At 42.4% G+C, this 26,520-nt stretch overlaps 3 protein-coding genes across 4 annotated transcripts in view; 2 read left to right on the top strand and 1 right to left on the bottom strand.

Moving 5' to 3' along the window:
• Positions 1–26,520, bottom strand: part of LOC108648060 (chemokine-like receptor 1) — a 164,593-nt gene that overhangs the window by 102,617 nt on the left and 35,456 nt on the right. The window contains exons 3-4 of one of the 2 annotated variants that reach the window (XM_031906139.1): positions 14,547–14,635; positions 8,955–9,019 (exon numbers count right to left, since the gene is read on the bottom strand). The gene's annotated coding sequence lies outside the window, so the exon portion shown is untranslated. The remainder of the gene's footprint in view (positions 1–8,954; positions 9,020–14,546; positions 14,636–26,520) is intronic. The other variant, XM_031906138.1, reaches the window with a different exon arrangement.
• On the top strand, positions 1,741–2,706 carry LOC116412387 (probable G-protein coupled receptor 33). Its single transcript, XM_031906558.1, has one exon. The coding sequence runs from the start codon at positions 1,741–1,743 to the stop codon at positions 2,704–2,706; it is 966 nt and encodes a 321-aa protein (XP_031762418.1).
• Positions 18,526–19,500, top strand: LOC116412386 (probable G-protein coupled receptor 33). Its single transcript, XM_031906557.1, has one exon. It carries the CDS (start codon positions 18,526–18,528, stop codon positions 19,498–19,500), a length of 975 nt encoding a protein of 324 aa, XP_031762417.1.

Below are 26,520 nucleotides of genomic sequence, written 5' to 3'. Positions count from 1 at the left end.
GGCAGGTTGGCTTTCACTTTTAACGTACAAGGAACTAACAATCTGGATCCTGTGATGCACAGACATCACCTCTAACACATTCAAGGCTTTAACACAAGCTCATAATATATAAAGCAGGGGTCCTCAAACTTCTGAAGCAAGGGGGCCCCTCAGACTGTTGGGGGGCCGGACCGCCATCACCAGCACCCCCGCCGCCACCCACCCTCGTTGGCAAACTGTGGCCCAAACTGGTCGCATTCCCCCCCAACACCAACCCCCCCGGCGTTTTGTTCGTTCCCGCTGAGTCCTACCTGTTCCGATCCCCCCCGGTCTGCCGTCCGTCCTCCCTCTCAGCTCCCCTGTCCCGCTCCCCGCTGAGTCCTCTCATTAGAATTTTCTAATGGAATTTCTTTCATAATATATATACTGTATACAGGTATAGGGCGCATTATCCAGAATGCTCAGGACCAAGGGTATTCCGGATAAGGGGTCTTTAAATTTCCATACCTTAAGTCTACTAAAAAAATCAATAAAATGTTAATTAAACCCAATAGGGCTGTTCTGCCCCAATAAGGAGTAATTAGATCTTAGTTGGGATCAAGTACAGGTACTGTTTTATTATTACAGAGAAAAGGGAATCATTTAACCATTAAATAAACCCAATAGGGCTGTTCTGCCCCCAATAAGGGGTAATTATATCTTAGTTGGGATCAAGTACAGGTACTGTTTTATTATTACAGAGAAAAGGGAATCATTTAACCATTAAATAAACCCAATAGGGCTGTTCTGCCCCCAATAAGGGGTAATTATATCTTAGTTGGGATCAAGTACAGGTACTGTTTTATTATTACAGAGAAAAGGGAATCATTTAACCATTAAATAAACCCAATAGGACTGTTCTGCCCCCAATAAGGGGTAATTATATCTTAGTTGGGATCAAGTACAGGTACTGTTTTATTATTACAGAGAAAAGGGAATCATTTAACCATTAAATAAACCCAATAGGGCTGTTCTGCCCCCAATAAGGGGTAATTATATCTTAGTTGGGATCAAGTACAGGTACTGTTTTATTATTACAGAGAAAAGGGAATCATTTAACCATTAAATAAACCCAATAGGGCTGTTCTGCCCCCAATAAGGGGTAATTATATCTTAGTTGGGACCAAGTACAGGTACTATTTTATTATTACAGAGAAAAGGGAATCATTTAACCATTAAATAAACCCAATAGGGCTGTTCTGCCCCAATAAGGGGTAATTATATCTTAGTTGGGATCAAGTACAGGTACTGTTTTATTATTACAGAGAAAAGGGAATCATTTAACCATTAAATAAACCCAATAGGGCTGTTCTGCCCCCAATAAGGGGTAATTATATCTTAGTTGGGATCAAGTACAGGTACTGTTTTATTATTACAGAGAAAAGGAAATCATTTAACCATGAAATAAACCCAATAGGGCTGTTCTGCCCCAATAAGGGGTAATTATATCTTAGTTGGGATCAAGTACAGGTACTGTTTTATTATTACAGAGAAAAGGGAATCATTTAACCATTAAATAAATCCAATAGGGCTGTTCTGCCCCCAATAAGGGGTAATTATATCTTAGTTGGGATCAAGTACAGGTACTGTTTTATTATTACAGAGAAAAGGGAATCAGTTTTAAAATTCTTTCCGTAATTCAGAGCTCTCTGGATAATGGGTTTCTGGATAAGGGATCCCATTCCTGTATATATAAATACATTTTTCTTTCACTTTTAGAACATGTCTGTGAGCTCAGTATCGGAGATTTACCAGAACACAACTGCACAAGGGAGCGACACAACGGTCCCAACGGCCAACATATTATGCACCCTGATCCTTCTCATCACTTTTCTCTTTGGTCTCGTTGTAAACGTGCTGTACCTTTGGATTCTTGGGCTCAAGATGAGCAAGAGCGTCAACACCGCTATGATTTTTCATTTAATTTTGGTTAATTTGGTTTTTACAATGACCATGCCGTTGCTGTCGGTGTATATGTTAACATTCCCCCAATGGATCTTAGGAGACTTCATGTGCAAGCTCGTTAATTCACTGCTTTCTCTATGTATATACACAACAGTGTTCTTTCTCACAGTCATCAGCCTCGATCGCTACACTTTGGTCTTCCACCCAGTCTGGTACAGGGGACACATGAACCATCGTTATGCCTCTGTAACCTGCATTTTGCTATGGGGGTTTGCCGCGTTGTGCAGCTCCCCATACTTTGCATTTCGGCAGATCCGCCTGTTGAAGGACAATAAAACTGCCATTTGCTACAACGATTACACACTTTCTGGGAAATGGGACGGTGAGCTATTAAAGTGGTTCATGTTTGGTTTCCGTCTAGTGTTGGGCTTCCTAATTCCCTTATCTGTAATCTCCGTGTGTTATCTCAAACTCGCTCTCAGGATGAAGAAAGAAAATCTGGCCAGGTCAAATAAACCTTATAGGATTATATTTATTTTTATTACATCGTTCATTATGTGCTGGACTCCATATTATCTGTGGTATGGGATGAGCATGGAGCAGGAGAAGTTTCCTAAGGCCACTCTGAACGTATTGATGGTCATGACAATATGCTTGATCTGCCTTTATTATTGCTTCACCCCAGTACTTTACTTGTTTGCTGTAAAGAACTTCAAGAAAGAGTTTCGGAAATCAATAATGTCCCTATTTGAGTCAGCGCTCACCGAAGCCTTCCGCTCGTGATGATGGTGATGAACAAACATCAATGTGTCAACGGGCAGAAACTAACCAGGCATAAAGTGTGAAATTAGATTGAGCTCGATACTGAAAGTGATATTCATCTGCACTTTGCCTACTTATTAAAGGTTGTGGGTTTCTTTGTACAGTGTGATGTGGTGGTTTTGGATAATAGACTTAAATATGTCAAATGATAAACTAACTAGGTACCATGAAGAAAGTCTGGAAGATAAGATTTGATACTAATTACTAAAATAATAATAATAAACTAATTTGTCTATATTTCCAAGACTAAGTGGGATTTTTTTTTTGGACAGTTCTCTGGGGCTACACAGCGGGGTATTTATTTAAACTATAGTAGGGTTTCTGTAGCAAACACCCCAGCTGTACCAGTGCTGGAATGGCTGCCCCCAGGGCTACACAGCGGGGTATTTATATAAACTATAGTAGGGTTTCTGTAGCAAACACCCCAGCTGTACCAGTGCAGGAACGGCTGCCCCCGGGGCTACACAGCAGGGTATTTATATAAACTATAGTAGGGTTTCTGTAGCAAACACCCCAGCTGTACCAGTGCAGGAATGGCTGCCCCCGGGGCTACACAGCGGGGTATTTATATAAACTATAGTAGGGTTTCTGTAGCAAACACCCCAGCTGTACCAGTGCAGGAATGGCTGCCCCCGGGGCTACACAGCGGGGTATTTATATAAACTATAGTAGGGTTTCTGTAGCAAACACCCCAGCTGTACCAGTGCAGGAATGGCTGCCCCCGGGGCTACACAGCAGGGTATTTATATAAACTATAGTAGGGTTTCTGTAGCAAACACCCCAGCTGTACCAGTGCAGGAACGGCTGCCCCCGGGGCTACACAGCGGGGTATTTATATAAACTATAGTAGGGTTTCTGTAGCAAACACCCCAGCTGTACCAGTGCAGGAACGGCTGCCCCCGGGGCTACACAGCGGGGTATTTATATAAACTATAGTAGGGTTTCTGTAGCAAACACCCCAGCTGTACCAGTGCAGGAACGGCTGCCCCCGGGGCTACACAGCGGGGTATTTATATAAACTATAGTAGGGTTTCTGTAGCAAACACCCCAGCTGTACCAGTGCAGGAACGGCTGCCCCGGGGCTACACAGCGGGGTATTTATATAAACTATAGTAGGGTTTCTGTAGCAAACACCCCAGCTGTACCAGTGCAGGAATGGCTGCCCCCGGGGCTACACAGTGGGGTATTTATATAAACTATAGTAGGGTTTCTGTAGCAAACACCCCAGCTGTACCAGTGCTGGAATGGCTGCCCCCGGGGCTACACAGCAGGGTATTTATATAAACTATAGTGCAGGAAAACAGTACATTCTATATTACTTACTTCAAAACAGTTTTATTTTTTGGTGTTACTGTTCCTTTAACACCATATATTTTATCAAACCACCAAGTTCCTCCATCCAACTTGTTTGCTGCTTACCTACACAACTGAAACATTTTTTTACTCTGTATTTGTATATTTTGCTGTCACGGACACCAAGGCGCTACTTCCTTTGGGCCGTGATAATTAAGCTTCTCGTGCTTCTCACCATCGATGGTGTTGGTGTTTGGGAAAGCACCTGGGGAGGTGAAAATGTTGCTGTTATATACATTATGCCGCTTTATACGGAAAATATTGCCTGCAACCAACATACCGCCATCTATATCATATGGCCCTTAGCTGGAGCCGTATATTATCCTTATTTTTAACCAAAACCAGGTTTTCTAGGGCCACCAACCAAGGGCCCCCCTTCTGTTTCGGCTGCAAGTAATATGGCTGCCCTCTGGGTGATATCTTATAAGTATTATTTATTTTTACAGTTCCAAATTCACATCTTTCACATTTACTCCAGCCCCCCTGGCTGCCAACCAGCGATAGACTCTATAATCCATATATATACGTGTTTGGAGAAACAGAAAGATAGTATAGGATTTATTTTGCCTTTTCTTTTGAACATATACTGTAAACACGCAAAATAGAATATGTACGATATCTGGACTATGTATGTTTTACTTTCTATTTCCTTTTTTCTTTATTTTTATAGAAATTATAGGAAGTGATATTCTTGTCGGGGTGTTTTTGTATAACTCAAACAGAAAATGTGTAACCCACACAGGTAGGAAAGCAAGTTTCTTGTTACTTCTGTTTAAACGTTAGTGTGTGCAGAGCGAATGACGAACATGGACAAGTAATTACGCATTTTTACTATTACATTTATGGTATACTCCTTGTAGAAAAGGAATCAGCTTAAACTTGGACCCGGCACCACAACGTTCAAAGTATTGCTTCTTATCAAGGTAAGGGTTCAGAAATATCAAAGTCTTTGCAGTAGTCTTTCCACTTTCTAAATCAAATTTCTAAATTTGTTTCTGATACAATGGATTGATCATCCACAGACATAGATATATGCTTCTTATATATTATATCCCACTGCTACTATAGGCACCATCTCTCCCTACTATACCTGCTATCCCACAGCCCCAGTCCCTTCCCAGAGGCTATTATCCCCCCACTGCTACTATAGGCACCATCTCTCCCTACTATACCTGCTATCCCACAGCCCCAGTCCCTTCCCAGAGGCTATTATCCCCCACTGCTACTATAGGCACCCTCTCTCCCTACTATACCTGCTATCCCACAGCCCCAGTCCCTTCCCAGAGGCTATTATCCCCACTGCTACTATAGGCACCATCTCTCCCTACTATACCTGCTATCCCACAGCCCCAGTCCCTTCCCAGAGGCTATTATCCCCCCACTGTTACTATAGGCACCATCTCTCCCTACTATACCTGCTATCCCACAGCCCCAGTCCCTTCCCAGAGGCTATTATCCCCCCCACTGCTACTATAGGCACCATCTCTCCCTACTATACCTGCTATCCCACAGCCCCAGTCCCTTCCCAGAGGCTATTATCCCCCCACTGTTACTATAGGCACCATCTCTCCCTACTATACCTGCTATCCCACAGCCCCAGTCCCTTCCCAGAGGCTATTATCCCCCCCACTGCTACTATAGGCACCATCTCTCCCTACTATACCTGCTATCCCACAGCCCCAATCCCTTCCCAGAGGCTATTACCCCCCCCCCACTGCTACTATAGGCACCATCTCTCCCTACTATACCTGCTATCCCACAGCCACAGTCCCTTCCCAGAGGCTATTATCCCCCCACTGCTACTATAAGCACCATCTCTCCCTACTATACCTGCTATCCCACAGCCCCAGTCCCTTCCCAGAGGCTATTATCCCCCACTGTTACTATAGGCACAATCTCTCCCTACTATACCTGCTATCCCACAGCCCCAGTCCCTTCCCAGAGGCTATTATCCCCCCCACTGCTACTATAGGCACCATCTCTCCCTACTATACCTGCTATCCCACAGCCCCAGTCCCTTCCCAGAGGCTATTATCCCCCCACTGCTACTATAGGCACCATCTCTCCCTACTATACCTGCTATCCCACAGCCCCAATCCCTTCCCAGAGGCTATTATCCCCCCCACTGCTACTATAGGCACCATCTCTCCCTACTATACCTGCTATCCCACAGCCACAGTCCCTTCCCAGAGGCTATTATCCCCCCACTGCTACTATAAGCACCATCTCTCCCTACTATACCTGCTATCCCACAGCCCCAGTCCCTTCCCAGAGACTATTATCCCCCCACTGCTACTATAGGCACCATCTCTCCCTACTATACCTGCTATCCCACAGCCCCAGTCCCTTCCCAGAGGCTATTATCCCCCCACTGCTACTATAGGCACCATCTCTCCCTACTATACCTGCTATCCCACAGCCCCAGTCCCTTCCCAGAGGCTATTATCCCCCCACTGCTACTATAGGCACCATCTCTCCCTACTATACCTGCTATCCCACAGCCACAGTCCCTTCCCAGAGACTATTATCCCCCCACTGCTACTATAGGCACCATCTCTCCCTACTATACCTGCTATCCCACAGCCCCAGTCCCTTCCCAGAGGCTATTATCCCCCCACTGCTACTATAGGCACCATCTCTCCCTACTATACCTGCTATCCCACAGCCCCAGTCCCTTCCCAGAGGCTATTATCCCCCCACTGCTACTATAGGCACCATCTCTCCCTACTATACCTGCTATCCCACAGCCCCAGTCCCTTCCCAGAGGTTATTATCCCACTGCTACTATAGGCACCATCTCTCCCTACTATACCTGCTATCCCACAGCCCCAGTCCCTTCCCAGAGGCTATTATCCCCCCCACTGCTACTATAGGCACCATCTCTCCCTACTATACCTGCTATCCCACAGCCACAGTCCCTTCCCAGAGGCTATTATCCCCCCACTGCTACTATAGGCACCATCTCTCCCTACTATACCTGCTATCCCACAGCCCCAGTCCCTTCCCAGAGACTATTATCCCCCCACTGCTACTATAGGCACCATCTCTCCCTACTATACCTGCTATCCCACAGCCCCAGTCCCTTCCCAGAGGCTATTATCCCCCCCACTGCTACTATAGGCACCATCTCTCCCTACTATACCTGCTATCCCACAGCCCCAGTCACTTCCCAGAGGCTATTATCCCACTGCTACTATAGGCACCATCTCTCCCTACTATACCTGCTATCCCACAGCCCCAGTCCCTTCCCAGAGGCTATTATCCCACTGCTACTATAGGCACCATCTCTCCCTACTATACCTGCTATCCCACAGCCCCAGTTCCTTCCCAGAGGCTATTATCCCCCCACTGCTACTATAGGCACCATCTCTCCCTACTATACCTGCTATCCCACAGCCCCAGTCCCTTCCCAGAGGCTATTATCCCCCCACTGCTACTATAGGCACCATCTCTCCCTACTATACCTGCTATCCCACAGCCCCAGTCCCTTCCCAGAGGCTATTATCCCACTGCTACTATAGGCACCATCTCTCCTTACTATACCTGCTATCCCACAGCCCCAGTCCCTTCCCAGAGGCTATTATCCCCCCACTGCTACTATAGGCACCATCTCTCCCTACTATACCTGCTATCCCACAGCCCCAGTCCCTTCCCAGAGGCTATTATCCCCCCACTGCTACTATAGGCACCATCTCTCCCTACTATACCTGCTATCCCACAGCCCCAGTCCCTTCCCAGAGACTATTATCCCCCCACTGCTACTATAGGCACCATCTCTCCCTACTATACCTGCTATCCCACAGCCCCAGTCCCTTCCCAGAGGCTATTATCCCCCCACTGCTACTATAGGCACCATCTCTCCCTACTATACCTGCTATCTCACAGCCCCAGTCCCTTCCCAGAGGCTATTATCCCCCCACTGCTACTATAGGCACCATCTCTCCCTACTATACCTGCTATCCCACAGCCCCAGTCCCTTCCCAGAGGCTATTATCCCCCCACTGCTACTATAGGCACCATCTCTCCCTACTATACCTGCTATCCCACAGCCCCAGTCCCTTCCCAGAGGCTATTATCCCCCCACTGCTACTATAGGCACCATCTCTCCCTACTATACCTGCTATCCCACAGCCCCAGTCCCTTCCCAGAGGCTATTATCCCCCCACTGCTACTATAGGCACCATCTCTCCCTACTATACCTGCTATCCCACAGCCCCAGTCCCTTCCCAGAGGCTATTATCCCACTGCTACTATAGGCACCATCTCTCCCTACTATACCTGCTATCCCACAGCCCCAGTCCCTTCCCAGAGGCTATTATCCCCCCACTGCTACTATAGGCACCATCTCTCCCTACCATACCTGCTATCCCACAGCCACAGTCCCTTCCCAGAGGCTATTATCCCACTGCTACTATAGGCACCATCTCTCCCTACTATACCTGCTATCCCACAGCCCCAGTCCCTTCCCAACTTCCACACATCTTATTCTACTTACTAATTATCTCCTTACTAACAGTGATAACACTGACAGTCCTTGCCAGCAAAGCCCTTATTACCACTTGTATGAGTGTAAGGGTTAAGTACCCCTATGTACACTACAGAACAGGTTGGCACTTTACATAAGTATAATTAGTTATTGTATTTAGCAATCAAAGATTTTGAAACGTAGCAATTGGTTTAGAAAGATACTATGCATGAAAAATGGATATAAGCAGAGTTTGATGCTTCCATGTTTCACCTGAAACAAAATGGTAGACTATTTCAGATCTATTTGTGTTTTCGATTACTATATAATTTATAATGAACCAAAACACTTATCTGTTCCTTCTGAAACCCTGTAATATAAACAAACATACCGCAAGTGGAGACGACCTCTGCTCCATCCAGGTCTTTAGCACATTCTAACGTTTCTTTGTTGTATCTGCAAGAGAAAGGAATAAGGGCCAATAAAACCATATTTGACATCACATACCCACGTATAGGGAAAGAACTTGAAACTACACTTTCAAGTGGCACTTTCAGTAGCAAAGGTATTAAGTTCACCCCAGTTCTAGTAACCCTTGGCAACCAATCAGAAGGTAGTATAAACCAAGCCCCAAAATGTTAACAACCTTTTTCTTGTGGTTCCCTAATTAGTTAATTCATGAAAAGGCATTGATAAAAGGTGTTTTATCAACGTATCAACATTAGCCAACCTTTATGGCAATGGTAGAACTCTCCCTATTTGCCATTACACTTAAGCAACAGCTCAGGATCCCAAATTGCCTTATATATGTGTTTCTGTCTTAGCATTTCACAATGTAGAGCAAATATCCTGATCCATTTGTAGGTCTCTGTTATATGGGTTTTTAAGCATTGCAATTGGCTTTACATAATACATGTATCTTCTACTTCCAGATAAAAATGGCTATGGGCTCACTATTGGAACTTCACATAAACTCAACAGCTCAAGGGAAGAATGCCTCCATCCCAATAACTAATATACTATCCTGTGTGGTCTTTCTCATGACTTTCTTGTTTGGACTGGTTGTGAACAATCTTTACCTCTGGATTATTGGGTTTAAGATGTACAAGAGCATCAACAGCACATGGTTTTTCCATTTAATATCAACCAATTCCGTTTTCACACTGACAATGCCGTTTGTGGCGGTTTATCTGCTAATGTCACCCAATTGGATAATGGGCTACTTCCTGTGCAAGCTCATTAACTCAATGGTTTCTCTTTGTGTTTACGCAAATGTCCTATTTCTTACGGTCATCAGCCTTGACCGCCACACTTTTGTCTTTTACCCAATCTGGTACAGAAGACACATGACCCATCGCCGTGCCTCCGCTATCTGCTTTGCTGTGTGGGGTTTGTCCATGGTGAGTAGCTCTCCGTATTTTGCATTTCGTCAGATCCGACTGTTGGATGATAACGAGACGACTATCTGCTACAACGATTACTCGCTCACTGGCAAATGGGATAATGAACAAAAGGCAATTGTACAAATGAAGTGGTTGCTGTTCTCCTTTCGCCTAGTATTGTGTTTTCTCCTCCCATTTTCTGTGATTACTGTTTGTTATCTAAAAATTGCCCTCAAGATGAAGAAGGGAAATCTGGTTAAATCAAGTAAACCCTACAAGATCATATTTATTGCCGTAACATCTTTCTTTCTGTCATTTATTCCCTATCATTTGTGGTACGGAATGAGTATTGAGGAGGGAATATTCCGTGAAACCACGTTGAACGGACTGAAATTGTTGGCAACATGCTTGGCCTGCTTCCATTATTGCTTCACTCCGGTACTTTACCTCTTCATTGCAGAGAACTTTAAGAAAACATTACGGAAATCGATCTTGTCCCTAATTGAATCGGTATTTAGTGAAGCGTTTAACTCATGGAACAAGGGATTTGACGAAAACAGGTCTGGGACAAATGACAAAAGTCAAGAAGATACAACTTGATACAAAAATGGCTGCAATCATATGAACATAGGACACGTTTATTATCTGTGATAAGTCTTGGTAAGCAGAGACATTAGTTCAGTTCTTTTTAATTAGAACCAGAGGAATGTAATTACAATCTGTATCATCTGTATCAAATGGACTACCCTACACCATTGTCACTGAGAATGATAGAACCTCAAAGTGGAGTTCTTTGAGCACCTTCCTGGTAGACTCCTTTACTGTAGCCAAAAAACCATGGAATCTCCAACATCAGCACATAATCTGGACTATAAACAATGGGGCCCTCTGTACCAAACACCCCTGTGTTTGGATAAAATGGGCCATTTGATAGTCAACCAGGTCTTTGGTATTCTTATCACAAGAAACTTTTATCTAGTATGACTTCTTTTTGTGCCTTATTCTTACATGGGACAATCACAAGAAGGGAAAAGAGGATTAAATGATGAGCTCATAATCACTTTTCGAACCACACACAGAGTTAACCAAGGAGGGTTTCTACCTTGGAGATTCATAAATACTATGAGACCAAGTTCAATGGAACCTATTAGGGTGAAGGAACATGGAGCTACTAGTAGCAGCTACTTGTCATAGCTACTAAAATAGACAATGCTGATCATTTACTGATAATCGTCTCTACATATGTTTTAGCAGAGGCAATTCTCAGTATTGTCTACGGCAGGGGATTTTCTGGTGTTTAGTAGCTGTGAAAAAGTAGCTGCTACAAGTAGCCCAGTGTGTCTTCACCCTTAAACTAGTTTTAAGGTGGCCATACACGTAAAGATCTGCTCACCTGGTAAGGTCGCCAAGCGAGCGGATCTTCTCCCGATATCCCCACCTACGGGTGGGCGATACCGGGGGAATTTAGGCTAATTCCGTTGTTTGGCCCTGAGGAATAGGCACAGTCGGTTCGGGGACCGAATCAACAAGCCGATGCAGTCCCCGATCCGAATGAATTTTTTAACCTGCCCGATCGATATCAGGCCGATTTCAGGCCAGATATCGGTCGGCAGTCCAGTCGTTGTTTCCCCTACACTGGCCCATAAGCTGCCGAATCAGTCCAAGGGACCGATATCGGCAGCTACAATCGGCCCGTGTATGGCCACCTTTAGATAACATTCCCACAGGGGCACTAGCTACTAGCGATGAGCGAATCTGTCCCATTTCGATTCGCTATAAAGTTTACAAAAATTTGCAAAATGCATTGAAGTCTTCTCACTCCAAACTTGAAAAGTCGATGGGCGTTTTTTCCACTCCTATAGTGCGACTTTTAAGGCAATACATTTTTTATGGGCAACAATTTTTTCTTATGTGCAACTTTTTTTTTCTCACTCCAAATACATTAAATTCAAAGGGAGTTTTTTCTTGGTGAATTTTTTGCCACAGCAACATTTTTGGTGAAATGAGGAATTTTGCCGCGAATCAATGCCTGGCAAAAAAATTCGCTCATCGCTACTAGCTACTTCCTACAGAAGAAACAACATGCCCTCCCATGTAAAATAAAGACTGAAAGGTTGGTCTTCAATACAATTTTAGACCATCTGTAAGACTACAGAGTAAAGCCATTGAGGTATACATTGCCATCACAAACAGAACCACAATTGTTCTTTGACATCAGGAATGCTGGATATTAGCTCCTTGGAAGCCATGACATTGAAAGAGTGGGGCTATGCTACAGGGTGTTTAACCAGTAAAAATAAGATTCCACAAATGGATCATTTTGATTTTTAAGTGTTTTGTAGATGCCGACCCATTACATACTGTATATCATTGATGCATGGACTGTATTGGACTGGGCCACCAGGATACCAGGAAAACTCCCGGTGGGCTCAAAGGTCAGTGGGGCCCTCCTGCTCCTGACCATTTGGCCTGTTTCATGGCCATTCCCTATTTCACAAAAGAAGAGAAACAGATGGAAGGATAGATGCTAGCATGTAAATAAAATAGACTTGGAGAATAAAGTGAGGAATGGAGGAAAAATAGTTTGGAGAGTGGGCCCATGGGCCAAGGTTTTCTTGTAGGCCCCTGGGGTCCCAGTCCAACACTGTTCCAGCCTGCACTTCATTCTATCTGTTGAGAACAAGAGTTGGAACTAGGGGTAGGCAGCAAAGACACCAGCCTGAAATATCTACCACACTCCTTACACGTATCCTCCACAGCTCAAACCACCTATATAGAGGATCACTGCAGGAGATCAAGGTGAACCTATCATGAACAACTGTCCTACAAAACTTCAAAACTCAGACCCAATATTCAAGTTTCTTTGTATGAAACAAAAGCTGGTCTGCTGAGTATCACCTACAAGAATTTCTCCAAATACCCCATGAAACAGTTGGCATATGTGGATGCAAACAAGACCCCCAAGGTAATCCCACATTTTTTGGAGATACAGGTATATGGGAACTGTTATCCAGAATGCTCAGGACCTGGGGTTTTTCTGTAATTTGGATCTCCATAACTGAAGTCTGCTAAAAATCATTTAAATATTGAATAAACTGAATAGGCTTGTATTGCCTCCAATAAGGGGTAATTATATCTTAGTTGGGATCAAGTACAGGTACTGTTTTATTATTACAGAGAAAAGGGAATCATTTAACCATTAAATAAACCCAATAGGGCTGTTCTGCCCCCAATAAGGGGTAATTATATCTTAGTTGGGATCAAGTACAGGTACTGTTTTATTATTACAGAGAAAAGGGAATCATTTAACCATTAAATAAACCCAATAGGGCTGTTCTGCCCCCAATAAGGGGTAATTATATCTTAGTTGAGATCAAGTACAGGTACTGTTTTATTATTACAGAGAAAAGGGAATCATTTAACCATGAAATAAACCCAATAGGGCTGTTCTGCCCCCAATAAGGGGTAATTATATCTTAGTTGGGATCAAGTACAAGTACTGTTTTATTATTACAGAGAAAAGGGAATCATTTAACCATTAAATAAACCCAATAGGGCTGTTCTGCCCCCAATAAGGGGTAATTATATCTTAGTTGGGATCAAGTACAGGTACTGTTTTATTATTACAGAGAAAAGGGAATCATTTAACCATTAAATAAACCCAATAGGGCTGTTCTGCCCCCAATAAGGGGTAATTATATCTTAGTTGGGATCAAGTACAAGTACTGTTTTATTATTACAGAGAAAAGGGAATCATTTAACCATGAAATAAACCCAATAGGGCTGTTCTGCCCCCAATAAGGGGTAATTATATCTTAGTTGGGATCAAGTACAAGTTACTGTTTTATTATTACAGAGAAAAGGGAATCCATTTAAAAAATGTAAATTGATTATAATGGAGTCTATAGGAGACAGCCTTTTTGCAATTCAGAGCTTTGTGTATACCAGGTTTCTGGATAATCAATCCCACACCTGCACTATAAGTGCTACATGTGCCTATTGATATAGGTTTGTCTGTGCAATAAGGTTGCCAATTTGTCACAACTCAGATTTTCCTGTTGCTGACCAGAATCTATAGTCAGTAGTAACCACAAGCAGTTCAAGTACCTGTTGGTCTACATATTGGTACATTCCTCTCTGTAGCTGCAGAAATACCACTGAGCGTCTACCACTGAGACATTTACCCTTTATCATTTGGCTTTGACCAACAGAAGGTTTTCTAAGAAAGAAGTATTAAAACTGGGGCACTTTTATTTCTCTGGGTGGTTTTCTCACCACATTATATGGTTTGTAAGAGGAAAACTCAAGCAAACAAATAGAAGACTGAGCTCAATAAGCATCATTTCCAGCCTGAGACTATAAGGAATCCAGTTTTTGTACCAGAATATTTTGTTTGTAGCTATTCACCAGGGTTAAACAATTAATTTGTATATTACCACCATCCAGTTTGGATGTGCCGATTTTGTATTGGATCCGGACACACAAGATTCTTCAAGGTCAGAAATTCAAGGTAAGACATTTAAGATATTAAATAGCAGAAGATACACATAGGGGCAGATTTATCAAAATGCGAGTTTAGAGCTTAATACATAAAAACTCACCCACGTTCTATTCATTCCTATGGGATTTTTAGAACTGTGTTGATGAAAGGGTGCAAGTTCACCAGTTGATAAGCACTCTTCTTAAAACCCTATAGGAATGAATAGAGCATGGGTGAGATTTTTAATGTATTAAGCTCTAAACTCCTATTTTGATAAATTTGCCCCTAAGAGTATGAGATTTTGGTTGCAATAGATGGGCTACACCCGGCCCGGTGGCCACCAGATGGCTAGGCCTGCCTTACGGTATGGAGATACATATTATGGAAAGACCCCTTATCTGGAAAACCCCACAATATACTGAGAATATACCTGGGGTGTCTATGATCTTTACAACAGTCTGGATTTATTCCTAGGACAAAGCAAATGGCACATCACTACTCCATAAACCCAATATTACAATATTTAGTAAATGATAATCTGTTGAACATGTACAAATAGGCATTATTTTAGCACAATGGCACCCAAATTATAGATTTGGTCTCACTATGGGGGTCCAAAGTATGTTACTAACACTGAACCTTCATATGACCGACAGCAGTGATCCCCAACCAGTGACTCAGGGGCAACATGTTGCTCCCCAACCCCTTGGGTGTTGCTCTCAGTGCCCCCAAACCAGGGAGTTATTTTTGAATTCCTGACTTGGGGGCAAGTTTTGGTTGGATAAAAACAAGATTTCCTACCAAATAAAGCCCTCTGTAAGCTGATAGTGTGTATAGAGGCCCCTAATAGCCAATCACAGCCCTTATTTGGCACCTCCATGAACTTTTATGGTGGAACTTTTCTCTGTAATAATAAAACAGTACCTGTACTTGATCCCAACTAAGATATAATTACCCCTTATTGGGGGCAGAACAGCCCTATTGGGTTTATTTAATGGTTAAATTATTCCCTTTTCTCTGTAATAATAAAACAGTACCTGTACTTGATCCCAACTAAGATATAATTACCCCTTATTGGGGGCAGAACAGCCCTATTGGGTTTATTTAATGGTTAAATGATTCCCTTTTCTCTGTAATAATAAAACAGTACCTGTACTTGATCCCAACTAAGATATAATTACCCCTTATTGGGGGCAGAACAGCCCTATTGGGTTTATTTCATGGTTAAATGATTCCCTTTTCTCTGTAATAATAAAACAGTACCTGTACTTGATCCCAACTAAGATATAATTACCCCTTATTGGGGGCAGAACAGCCCTATTGGGTTTATTTCATGGTTAAATGATTCCCTTTTCTTTGTAATAATAAAACAGTACCTGTACTTGATGGTATCTAAAGCTGTATGAACCCATGTTGGCGGCAGAACAATCCTACTGGGTTTATTTCACTATTAAATATGTTTTAGTACCATTTTAGGCAGTACAGTAGTGGGCCAGTTAGTTGGCAAACCGCATGTTTATGGGGCCAAATTAAATCAAAATGATAATCTCATACAAAGCAGTCTATGGAGCCAATATGCACGCAGGGGGCCATAAAAATACCTTGGATGGCTACACCCAACCCATGGGCCCCAGGCCTGCCTTAAGGTATGGAGATGCAAATTATGGAAAGACCCCTTATCTGGAAAACCCCAGGTTTCGAGCATTCTGGATAACAGGTCCTATACCAACAACTTCAAATAAGGTCTTACAAAATGCCAGGAGTGGATCATTATGTCCCTAATGACATGGGGTTGGCTGATGTCTTTCCAGTACTGTAGGTATCAGTGACTCAGAAAACCACGCCTACTGCTGTGATCCAATCAAAACAAGAGTTACATGGCAGTAATAGTGGCAGCACCTACGTAACTTATATATCTATATCTATATATAATTTATTTCAGTTATATATAACTCTTGAAATTTTTGGTGTAGATCAGAATCATTAAATATGAACATCGTTATTTAAACCCAATACTTTGGGGGGACAATTATGTTTGATAAATATTAAAACAAGTGTAAAGGAAAATATCCAGGTCATGACTTGCAGTATCTAGTAAGTAACTGGCGTTGACTAGTAGTAAGGAGATCAGCTGACTAAACCAATAAACCAATGTGCATGTAGGGGAGATCAATACGGCAATTACTGCTGGCACTGGGCATGTATGGGGTTAAATCAACAATAACAAAGGGTTACAGATACCTGCTGTAGCCAAACACTGGCACTGTTTACTTAGTTAATCAGATATAACCGCTTATTACGGTTTATTTCTATTTGCTTAGGAATATTAGTTATGATCTATGGCCCTTATCTTTCCTTATCTAAATTACCAGCTCTAATCGCTTTACCACCCTGCGATCTAGAAGCACAGGATTACCGTAAATACTGGACTAGGTCAGCCAGTTTTTTCATTTTTCACTAAATTGTAGAACGTTGACCATTCGAAAAATACATTTTTGATATATAGGCGCCATAGAAGCAAATGTTTAACGATACACATAATGGAAATGCATTAAATATAGATAGAATACCCACAGTCAATCAAAGATAATCGTCACATATGTGACTCCCCTGCAGTCACAGGTAGTCTCTGGTTTTACTTAAAGGGGCGGTTCACCTTTAACTTAACTTTCAGTATGTTATAAAAAGTCCTATTCCAGCAACTTTGCAATTGGTCTTCATTAATACATTTTTTTTTTATAGTTTCTGAATGATTTGCCCTTCTCTTTGACATCATTCCAGCTTTCAAACAGGGGTCACTGACCCCAGCAACCAACACGCTGTTGCTCTGTGAGGCTACCATTTTATTATTATTGTTACCCTTTATTCCTTATCTTTAGTGATGGGCGAAATAATTTAGCAGGCATGGCTTTGCTGCGATTTTCTACGTTTCGCCATTGGCGGAATTTTTTGTGAAGTGCGCGAAAAAAAAAATTGTCACAAAAAAGTCGCGTGCATCATTTAAAAAAAAAAATTTTTTTTTGCCGCTCGCCATTTTCACCTTTTCAAATTTTTCCCGCTGTTTCAGATTCGTGAACTTTCCTGCGAAACGGGACAGATTCGCTCATCACTGCGTATCTTTCTATTCCGTCCCCTACCTATTCATATTCCAGTCTCTCATTGAAACCACTGTCTGGTTGCTCAGGTAAAGAAGGCTCTAGCAACCAGATAGCTGCTGAAATTCCACAGCTGAAGAGCTGTGGAACAAAAATAACATTAAAAAAATGCAAAAAAAATTAAAAATGAAGACCAACTGCAAATTGTCTCAGAATATCAATATTTATGTCTAGTGATGGGCGAAAAGTTTCGCCAGGCATGGATTCCCGGCGAATTTCCGCGTTTCGCCATTGGCGGATTGTTTCGCGAAACGGATGAAAAATTTCGCCGCAGAAAAATTCGCCGCACGTCCAAAAATTGTCGCCGGCGTCAAAAAAAGAATAGTCGCGGGCGACAAAATAATAGCCGCGGGTGACGAAATAATAGCCGCGTGCGACAAAACAATAGCCGTGCGACAAAACAATAGCCGCGTGCGACGAAACAATAGCCGCGTGCGACGAAACAATAGCCGCGTGCGACGAAACAATAGCCGCGTGCGACAAAACAATAGCCGCGTGCGACAAAACAATAGCCGTGCGACAAAACAATAGTCGCGGGCAACGAAACAATAGTCGCGGGCAACGAAACAATAGCCGCGTGCGACAAAACAATAGCCGCGTGCGACAAAACAATAGCCGCGCGAGAAAATAATAGGCGTGTGCGACGAAACAATAGCCGTGCGACAAAACAATAGCCGACAAATTTTTTTTGTCGCACGACATTTTCGCCGTTTTGCGAATTTTTCGCCGTTTCGCAGATCTTTTGAAAGATTCGCGAATTTTTCGGCGAAGCGAAACGGAACAGATTTGCTCATCACTATTTATATCATACTAGAAGTTAATTTAAAGGTAAACAACCCCTTTATATAGCTATTGGGATACAACGGATATACAGTATGTGCAATTCCATATATATTATGGTTGCCCCAAGTTTAATGTGTTGATGTCTTTTCCCTCCAGCTCACAATGTCTAATGGCTCAGAGTTCCACACGAGTGAGACTTCCATAGGAAACAACACAACAATATCAACCATCAATCTATTATCGTCCTTGGCCTTATTGATGACTTCTCTGTTTGGGTTGGTTGTCAACAGCCTTTACCTCTGGGTTCTCCGATTTAAAATGTGCAAGAGCGTCAACACCACTTGGTTTTCTCACTTAATTCTGGGTAATTCGGTTTTCACGCTGACCGTGCCGTTCCTGGCAGCTTATAGGCTCATGTCGCCCCATTGGATCTTTGGTGGCTTCCTATGCAAACTCATTAACGCCGCCATTGTTCTGTGTATGTATGCGAATATCATTTTTCTCACAATCATCAGCATGGATCGTTATGCGTTGGTCTATCACCCAGTTTGGTACAGAGGACACATGACCCACCGCTTTGCCTCCGCCATTTGCATTTCTATGTGGGGATTCACCATTTTGTGCAGTGCCCCGTATTTTGCATTCCGTCAGATCCGACTGTTGGATGACAACAAGACAACCATCTGCTACACCGACTACACACTTTACGGACTATGGGATAATCAGCCAAAGTCACAGATTCAAATGGAGTGGATTGTGTTCTTCATTAATCTAGCGTTGAGTTTTCTTCTGCCATTTTGTATCATCGCCGTTTGTTATCTCAAAATAGCTCTCAGGATGAAGAAGGGCAACCTGACCAGATCCAGCAAGCCGTACAAGATCATTTTCATAACTATAGTGTCTTTCTTTATATTTTTTATCCCCTACCATATATGGAAAGGAATGAGCATCGAGAAGGGAAAATTCCATAAAACCACTCGCGATGTGCTGAAGGTTATCATGACCTGCTCGTTCTGCTTCCATTATTGCTTCACCCCAATGCTTTACCTCTTCATTGTAGAGAACTTCAAAAAACTATTAAGGAAATCTGTAATCACCCTCTTTGAGACGGTTTTTTATGAACCAGTGAGCTCATAGAATGGAGATTTAGAAGAAAAGAAAGAAAGAAGCTTGAATATTTGTCACTATTGGCTATGAAGTGCAAATATTTTATCTGCGTGAAAACCATATTTTTACGGTCATTTTATTATTTCAACTGATTTACCTATATATGAAAGGTGAAAGTACATTCGTTCATGCTTTTATTTATTTATATTTTGCAATATAATATTAGTTATATAGTTTTGTTTGTCTTTCTAAACAGTCCATCAATGGTAACAATTGGCGAGACTAGTGTTTCTTTGAATTTCCCTGTATTGGTGGAGGAGCAGGGGTCCCCAACCCTATATAAAAAAGATTTTATGAGGGGATGCCCAATAAGGGCTTTGACTGGTTATTTAGTAGCCCAATATGAACTTGCAGCCTACATTAGGCTCTGTTTGGCAGAACACATGGTTTTATGTCTCCAGAACTTGCCTCCAAGCCAGAAATTCAAAAGTGAGCACCTGTTTCGAGGCCACTGGGAGCAACATCAAAGGAGTTGGTGAGCAAGATGTTACTCCTGAGCCACTGGTTGGGGATCATCGGTGGAGAAGGGATTAACCACACCGAACAAATAGTTAATCTTTATTTGCTGGATCCTACACAGCATGGTAGAGCATGGTTGGTACAATAATCAATCACTGATTGATTATATCTGAAAGTTTCATTCACTTGATGATGTTACACGGCTGTAGTATTTGCAATACACAGAGGTAGAATTCACTTATAGGTGAGCTAGTCTCCAGCGCTAGCAGATACTCACAGTGGTGTACTACTCCGAAATCTAATATTACTGAGCCTAACTGCTTGAGTCCCATTACTGGTGGGTGTCAAGGCAGGTAACTAATGCTCATTGTCAACTAACTATCTTCATCTCATCTTTCACTCCTAGAGTAAGCTACTACAGATCTTTCCTCCCACTGTCTTCTCCACTTAGACTCTCCAACACCAACCACACTCTTTAGCAAAAGGTGTCCAAAGAGACCAAGCCAATGGTGGCTTCCTTTCTAAAAGACTAGAGAAACCCGATACCCCAGGCCAACTATAGATCTGCCAGGGAATGCTTTGACCAGGAAAGGGAAACAGCTCCCCATCCCAAATGTGAAGAATGCTCTGTTATACAGAATGCTCTGTAATACAGATAGCTAGAATCTCAGCCATAAAGCAGGGCAGGACTGCTGCTTACAATGGGAGGGATCAGATAGGATCTGTGCCACTGTGACAGAATGCTCTGTTATACAGATAGCTAGAATCTCAGCCATAAAGCAGGGCAGGACTGCTGCTTACAATGGGGGGGATCAGATAGGATCTGTGCCACTGTGACAGAATGCTCTGTTATACAGATAGCTAGAATCTCAGCCATAAAGCAGGGCAGGACTGCTGCTTAACATGGGGGGGGGGTCAGATAGGATCTGTGCCACTGTGACAGAATGCTCTGTTATACAGATAGCTAGAATCTCAGCCATAAAGCAGGGCAGGACTGCTGCTTACAATGGGGGTCAGATAGGATCTGTGCCACTGTGACAGAATGCTCTGTTATACAGATAGCTAGAATCTCAGCCATAAAGCAGGGCAGGACTGCTGCTTACAATGGGGGGATCAGATAGGATCTGTGCCACTGTGACAGAATGCTCTGTTATACAGATAGCTAGAATCTCAGCCATAAAGCAGGGCAGGACTGCTGCTTACAATGGGGGGATCAGATAGGATCTGTGCCAGTGTGACAGAATGCTCTGTTATACAGATAGCTAGAATCTCAGCCATAAAGCAGGACAGGACTGCTGCTTACAATGGGGGGATCAGATAGGATCTGTGCCACTGTGACAGAATGCTCTGTTATACAGATAGCTAGAATCTCAGCCATAAAGCAGGGCAGGACTGCTACTTACAATGGGGGATCAGATAGGATCTGTGCCACTGTGACAGAATGCTCTGTTATACAGATAGCTAGAATCTCAGCCATAAAGCAGGGCAGGACTGCTGCTTACAATGGGGGGGATCAGATAGGATCTGTGCCTCTGTGACAGAATGCTCTGTTATACAGATAGCTAGAATCTCAGCCATAAAGCAGGGCAGGACTGCTGCTTACAATGGGGGGGATCAGATAGGATCTGTGCCACTGTGACAGAATGCTCTGTTATACAGATAGCTAGAATCTCAGCCATAAAGCAGTGCAGCACTATTTCTTTCAATGGGGATAAGCCACACAAATACAAACAGAATTTTTTTCATTACAATGACTTTATGAAACCACTCCTTTTGTTTGTTGTCTTTAATTGTTTTATTATTGTTCTATATTTGAATTTCAAGGACCTTTTCCATTTCAACATATATGGCTATTATTACTTTTTTTATCAATAATATCAGCATTTACCGACAGCTGGGAGTTTGACTGAACCTCACACCCCTACGCTGATTTCCTGACCACTGGGATCACAGGCAGTGAGTTACCAGGTGATCAGGAAAAGGCAATAAAATAATGTAAAGGAAATTTGTTTCCTTCCGCAACACTTGCAACTTTTTGCAAGTCTTTGGAAAATGTATAAATCACATGTTTTACAACAAGAATTCAAAATAAGGATCTATACTGGCTGAATTTTCTATTTCAGAATTTATATTTTTGACATTCTCATATTGTTTTATCCTCTTTTAATAAAACAAAAAGAAATCTTTGCTGTTTTTAGTAATAAACAGGTTGTTTCTGGCATTAAATTGTGTCATAGCTATTCCATTTACTTTCTGACAACATATAGCCTTCAGGAAACCACAATGGGCCTGATTCACTAAAGGGTGATAAAAATTATCGCATGCTTTTTCACGTTAAAAAACGCAAAATAACTTGTGCGCGATTCACCATAGTATTATCGCGTGCGAAAAATTGCCATTTTCGCATGGGGTATTTCTCGCACTAGTTTTACCATTTTGCGTTAATTTCCGCGCTGAAAAGAATACGATCGCATGATTCACTATAACTTTTGCGCGCTAAATATCGCATTCGGCTATACGAAAATTAACACCTACTACAGACAGGCGAAAAATTATACAAAAGTACAGTAAATGATTTTTTGCAATAAAATATGGACTTACAGTGTTATTTATTCAAGTCTGTGTTTCCCCCAGAGTGACGCAGCCGCCAGTTTGCAGCGAAATGGTCATTTTTAATACAGTAATTTTCTGCAAGTATTGGCGTGTATGGCTAACATGGCGTGCGTTCATTTGCGCAACTATTTCTATTTGGCTACAAGTGATGAAATGTTTCGCCAGGCATGGATTCGCAGCGAATTTTTGGACGTGCGTTGAATTTTTTCGCGGTGTATTTTTTCATGCGTTTCGCAAAACATCCGCCAATGGCAAAACGCATGAAAAAATTCGCCACGCAAAAATTCACCGCACATCTAAAAAAATTTTTTTGCCCGCACAACATTTTTGCCGTTTCGGGGATCTTTCGAAAGATTTGCTAATTTTTCACTAAAGAAACCAGAACACATTTGCTCATCACTAGTGGCTACTATTTATAAGCATCTACTATTTATATGTGGCTAATATTTATATACACCATTTATATGCTTCGACAATTTTTATACACTATTTCTATGCTACCATTCATATTCGGCGATTATTTGCGTAATTTAGCGCATGTACAGGCAAATACCGCATTGAAATAGTCTTTCGCGAGTTAAATAACGCTTGCAATATCGCGCGTAAAAAAGCGCGAGTATGCTTATAGTGAATCGTGCGAAAAATCGCCAAAATTAAGCGGCGGTAAAAATTTTAGCGCACAATAAGAATAGCGCACGTTTTATCGCCCTTTATTGAATCAGGACCAATATATCTTCTCATTGGATCATATTTGGATCATATAGAGCAGTGATCCCCAACCAGTGGCTCAGGGGCAACATGTTGCTCCCCAACCCCTTGGATGTTGTTCTCAGTGCCCCCAAACCAGGGAGTTATTTTTGAATTCCTGACTTGGGGGCAAGTTTTGGTTGAATAAAAACAAGATTTCCTACCAAATAAAGCCCCTGTAAGCTGATAGTGTGCATAGAGGCTGCCTAATAGCCAATCGTAGTCCTTATTTGGCTCCTCCATGAACGTTTATGGTGCTTGTGTTGCTCCCCAAGTCTTTTTACATCTGACATCAGAAAGGTTGGGGATCCCTGATATAGATAGAACAAGTTCTGAATATGCTAGCTGGCATTCAGTAAACATTTTATAAGGGCCCCAGGGACAGAAAGGAAAGATGGAGGGACAGGCCATGACTGGGCTAGGAAATATAGCCCATCTGTTTATTGGCCGGGCTGGAGTGAAGTATTTAGAACAGTAGGAAGTTGGCACCAGTTTATCTTTACTGCCCCAGGGCACAATATTGGGAACATGGTCAGTCACAGGCAAATGGGATTGCTCTACAAGGGAAAGCTTGGGCACAGGGGGTGGGGATAAAGACTCAAGTTATGTTCAGTGTTGGACTGGGGAAGCACTGGCCCACCGGGGCTGTTACTTGAAGAGCCCTCACAATCCCCAGGCCCCCCTGATGTATGTTCCCCATGAGCAAGCGCACATCCCGCGTTGTGTTCATTTTCCCTTCCTACTCTGAATCTTTCATTGAGTGGCGCAGGTCAACGGGGGCCCATGAGGGTCAGTGCCCACCGGGTTTTCACCCAGTGTCCCACGGGCCCAGTCTGACCCTGGTTATGTTTAATTAATACCAATAAATCAGCTGCAGACTTTTCAACCCAAAAGAGTTGTCTACGTGTTAATGGGTGAGAAGGGAGAGGTCACTACTTGACACTGCCCAAATCTTATCCAAATATTAACATTTTGAAAAATTGTTTTGTGAATTTTCCGCCGTTTCCCAAATTTTGCTGTCATTTCACCAATTTTCATTCGCTCATCACTAGTGGCCGTGGCTATGATCTTGCCAAGGTATTAAAACTCTAGTAACTGCTACAATAAAATCACATCTTTTTTTTTACAAATGCGATGGAGATCAGGATTTTATTTCGTTTCTGCACAAAGTTCTCCACCAATTACGGTCATCGTTTCTAATAATTGTGCCCCCTAGAGCTTCTACCTGGTTGCCAATAATGTTACTTGATACCATTGTTTTTTAAAGGGAATAGAGCTAAAAACATAGAAAGGCCTGTATGTTATTACAAAAAAGGGTGAGAACCCAAACTACAATCCCCTGTTGCGGTGAAACCGTGAAAGTGGCAGATATCATTATAGAAACCAAATGAAACCGATACTAGAAAATCTGAGTGGACGGATGTTCATTATTGGGTGAGGGGTGTTAATTTAATTATGAGTCACAATCACCTTATGAGGATATTGCTTTCAGTGCAATATAACATTAAGCAGTGGTTTAACTGAAAGTTACTGGGCCCCACACATAACTACTATCAATATTGGCAAGATGGCTTGTTAAACAAATTGCCACCCAATCCAAGTATATATATATATTTTTTTTTTTTTGTACACAAATATATACAATTTGACATGGAATGTCATACTGAAATGAAAGCAAAATTGCCACCAATAAGCAGTTTACTAAAGAACTTTCAACAAAATGAAAGCAGACATTGTCAGGAGTTGCCCACGACCGCAACGTCACATTGGGGTGCCACTTGGTGATACGTCGCCGTGTGATGTCATTGCATTGCATTCTGGGGCGAAAATTCAAAATAAATTGATGCTGAAGACCCAGGTTCAATGTTCAGATATAGATCTTTCTCTGTGAAGTTCCTGAATTCCTATTTTGGTTTGATCTATTGGTTCCTGACTTCCTGGTTTGTTCCTGACTATGTTGATTGCTGCCTGTCTCAACCTTTTGCCTGAATACGACTTTGAGCTTTTTTAAACCCTTGGATACTGCTTATTGGACCTTGTGAACTCCCTTCTTGGTCCTGACTTTGACCCTGGTGAAGGCCATTGGTACTTGACAACATCACAATAGGTCCTATGCCTTACTTTCCAAATAAAGGAGGAATTTTCAAATTTTTCCCAACAGCAAAAAAGGGGACGTTGTGCTCTCCACTACCACTACTACTGTGCTTTTCCAAGAAAAATGAGATTTACTTATTAAAGCAATTATGGCTGCTTACTCTCAGCAAGTAAATTCCACATAAAGTGACCAATGAATGCATTCAGAGAGAGATCTTAGTCGTACCAGTATATTAAAAGTTCTCTCTCGTAATACTATTATGTCTTCTGAAATGTAAAATGAGAGGTTACTCTATGATATTGCAGTTGTGCTAAAAGGTTTTGGGGTTTAATAAACTGATTTCATGATCATAATCGCCCGCTAAGCCCAGAGCGATGGAGATGAGTTGAGCAGCGAGCTGAGTTCATTGCAGACAAGCAGTAATATAACGCCGTCGCCTTGGTTTTGTGAGTCATTAGGGACTTTTGTGGTTTCCTTTTTATGTGGTTAAAGTTCTGCTTTGTGAGCTCGTGTATGTTACGTGGGTAATGGAGTTAATCACAAAGGTACGAAGCAGAAAGTGTAACTAAAGTTTTAAACGTGCAGCTTAAAGTAGGGAAGCAAAGGAGAATGTCTTCTCACCATGATTTCTGGAGTGTGGGGGCCAAGGTGGTGGGTCCCTGTCAAACCATGGTGATTACTACTTCCCTGGATGCTCTTTCTATAAACCGTCATCTATATTCCTATATTTATTCCTGAGTACAGATCTAGGCTGAGACCATATCTCTAATCACCTAATGACATAGGATTAGAACCCTCCTTCCAAGGAACACTCCCAAATCATTGTAGAGTGAGAGGATCCTCATGTCTAATCCATTCATCCCTTCTTGGATGTATTGCCTACAATCCAGCTGCTCTCAGGCAGACACTGTTACATTTATGACCCTCATCTCTCAGATGAGTCCTCACAATGGGTGGAGAAAGCATCAGATGAACCATAGGCTGTACCATATCTCCAACCATACGCAGTGCTTGAAAGTGGACCATTGGTTCTTGAATATGTCTATGAAGATTCTCATTCATCCGGGTTCAATGGA

The sequence above is a fragment of the Xenopus tropicalis genome, chromosome 7, assembly GCF_000004195.4.
Source record: "Xenopus tropicalis strain Nigerian chromosome 7, UCB_Xtro_10.0, whole genome shotgun sequence".
Classification (NCBI taxonomy): domain Eukaryota; kingdom Metazoa; phylum Chordata; class Amphibia; order Anura; family Pipidae; genus Xenopus; species Xenopus tropicalis.
The sequence above is the reverse complement of the archived record's forward strand: the minus strand, read 5'-3'. Positions and strand labels throughout refer to the sequence as shown.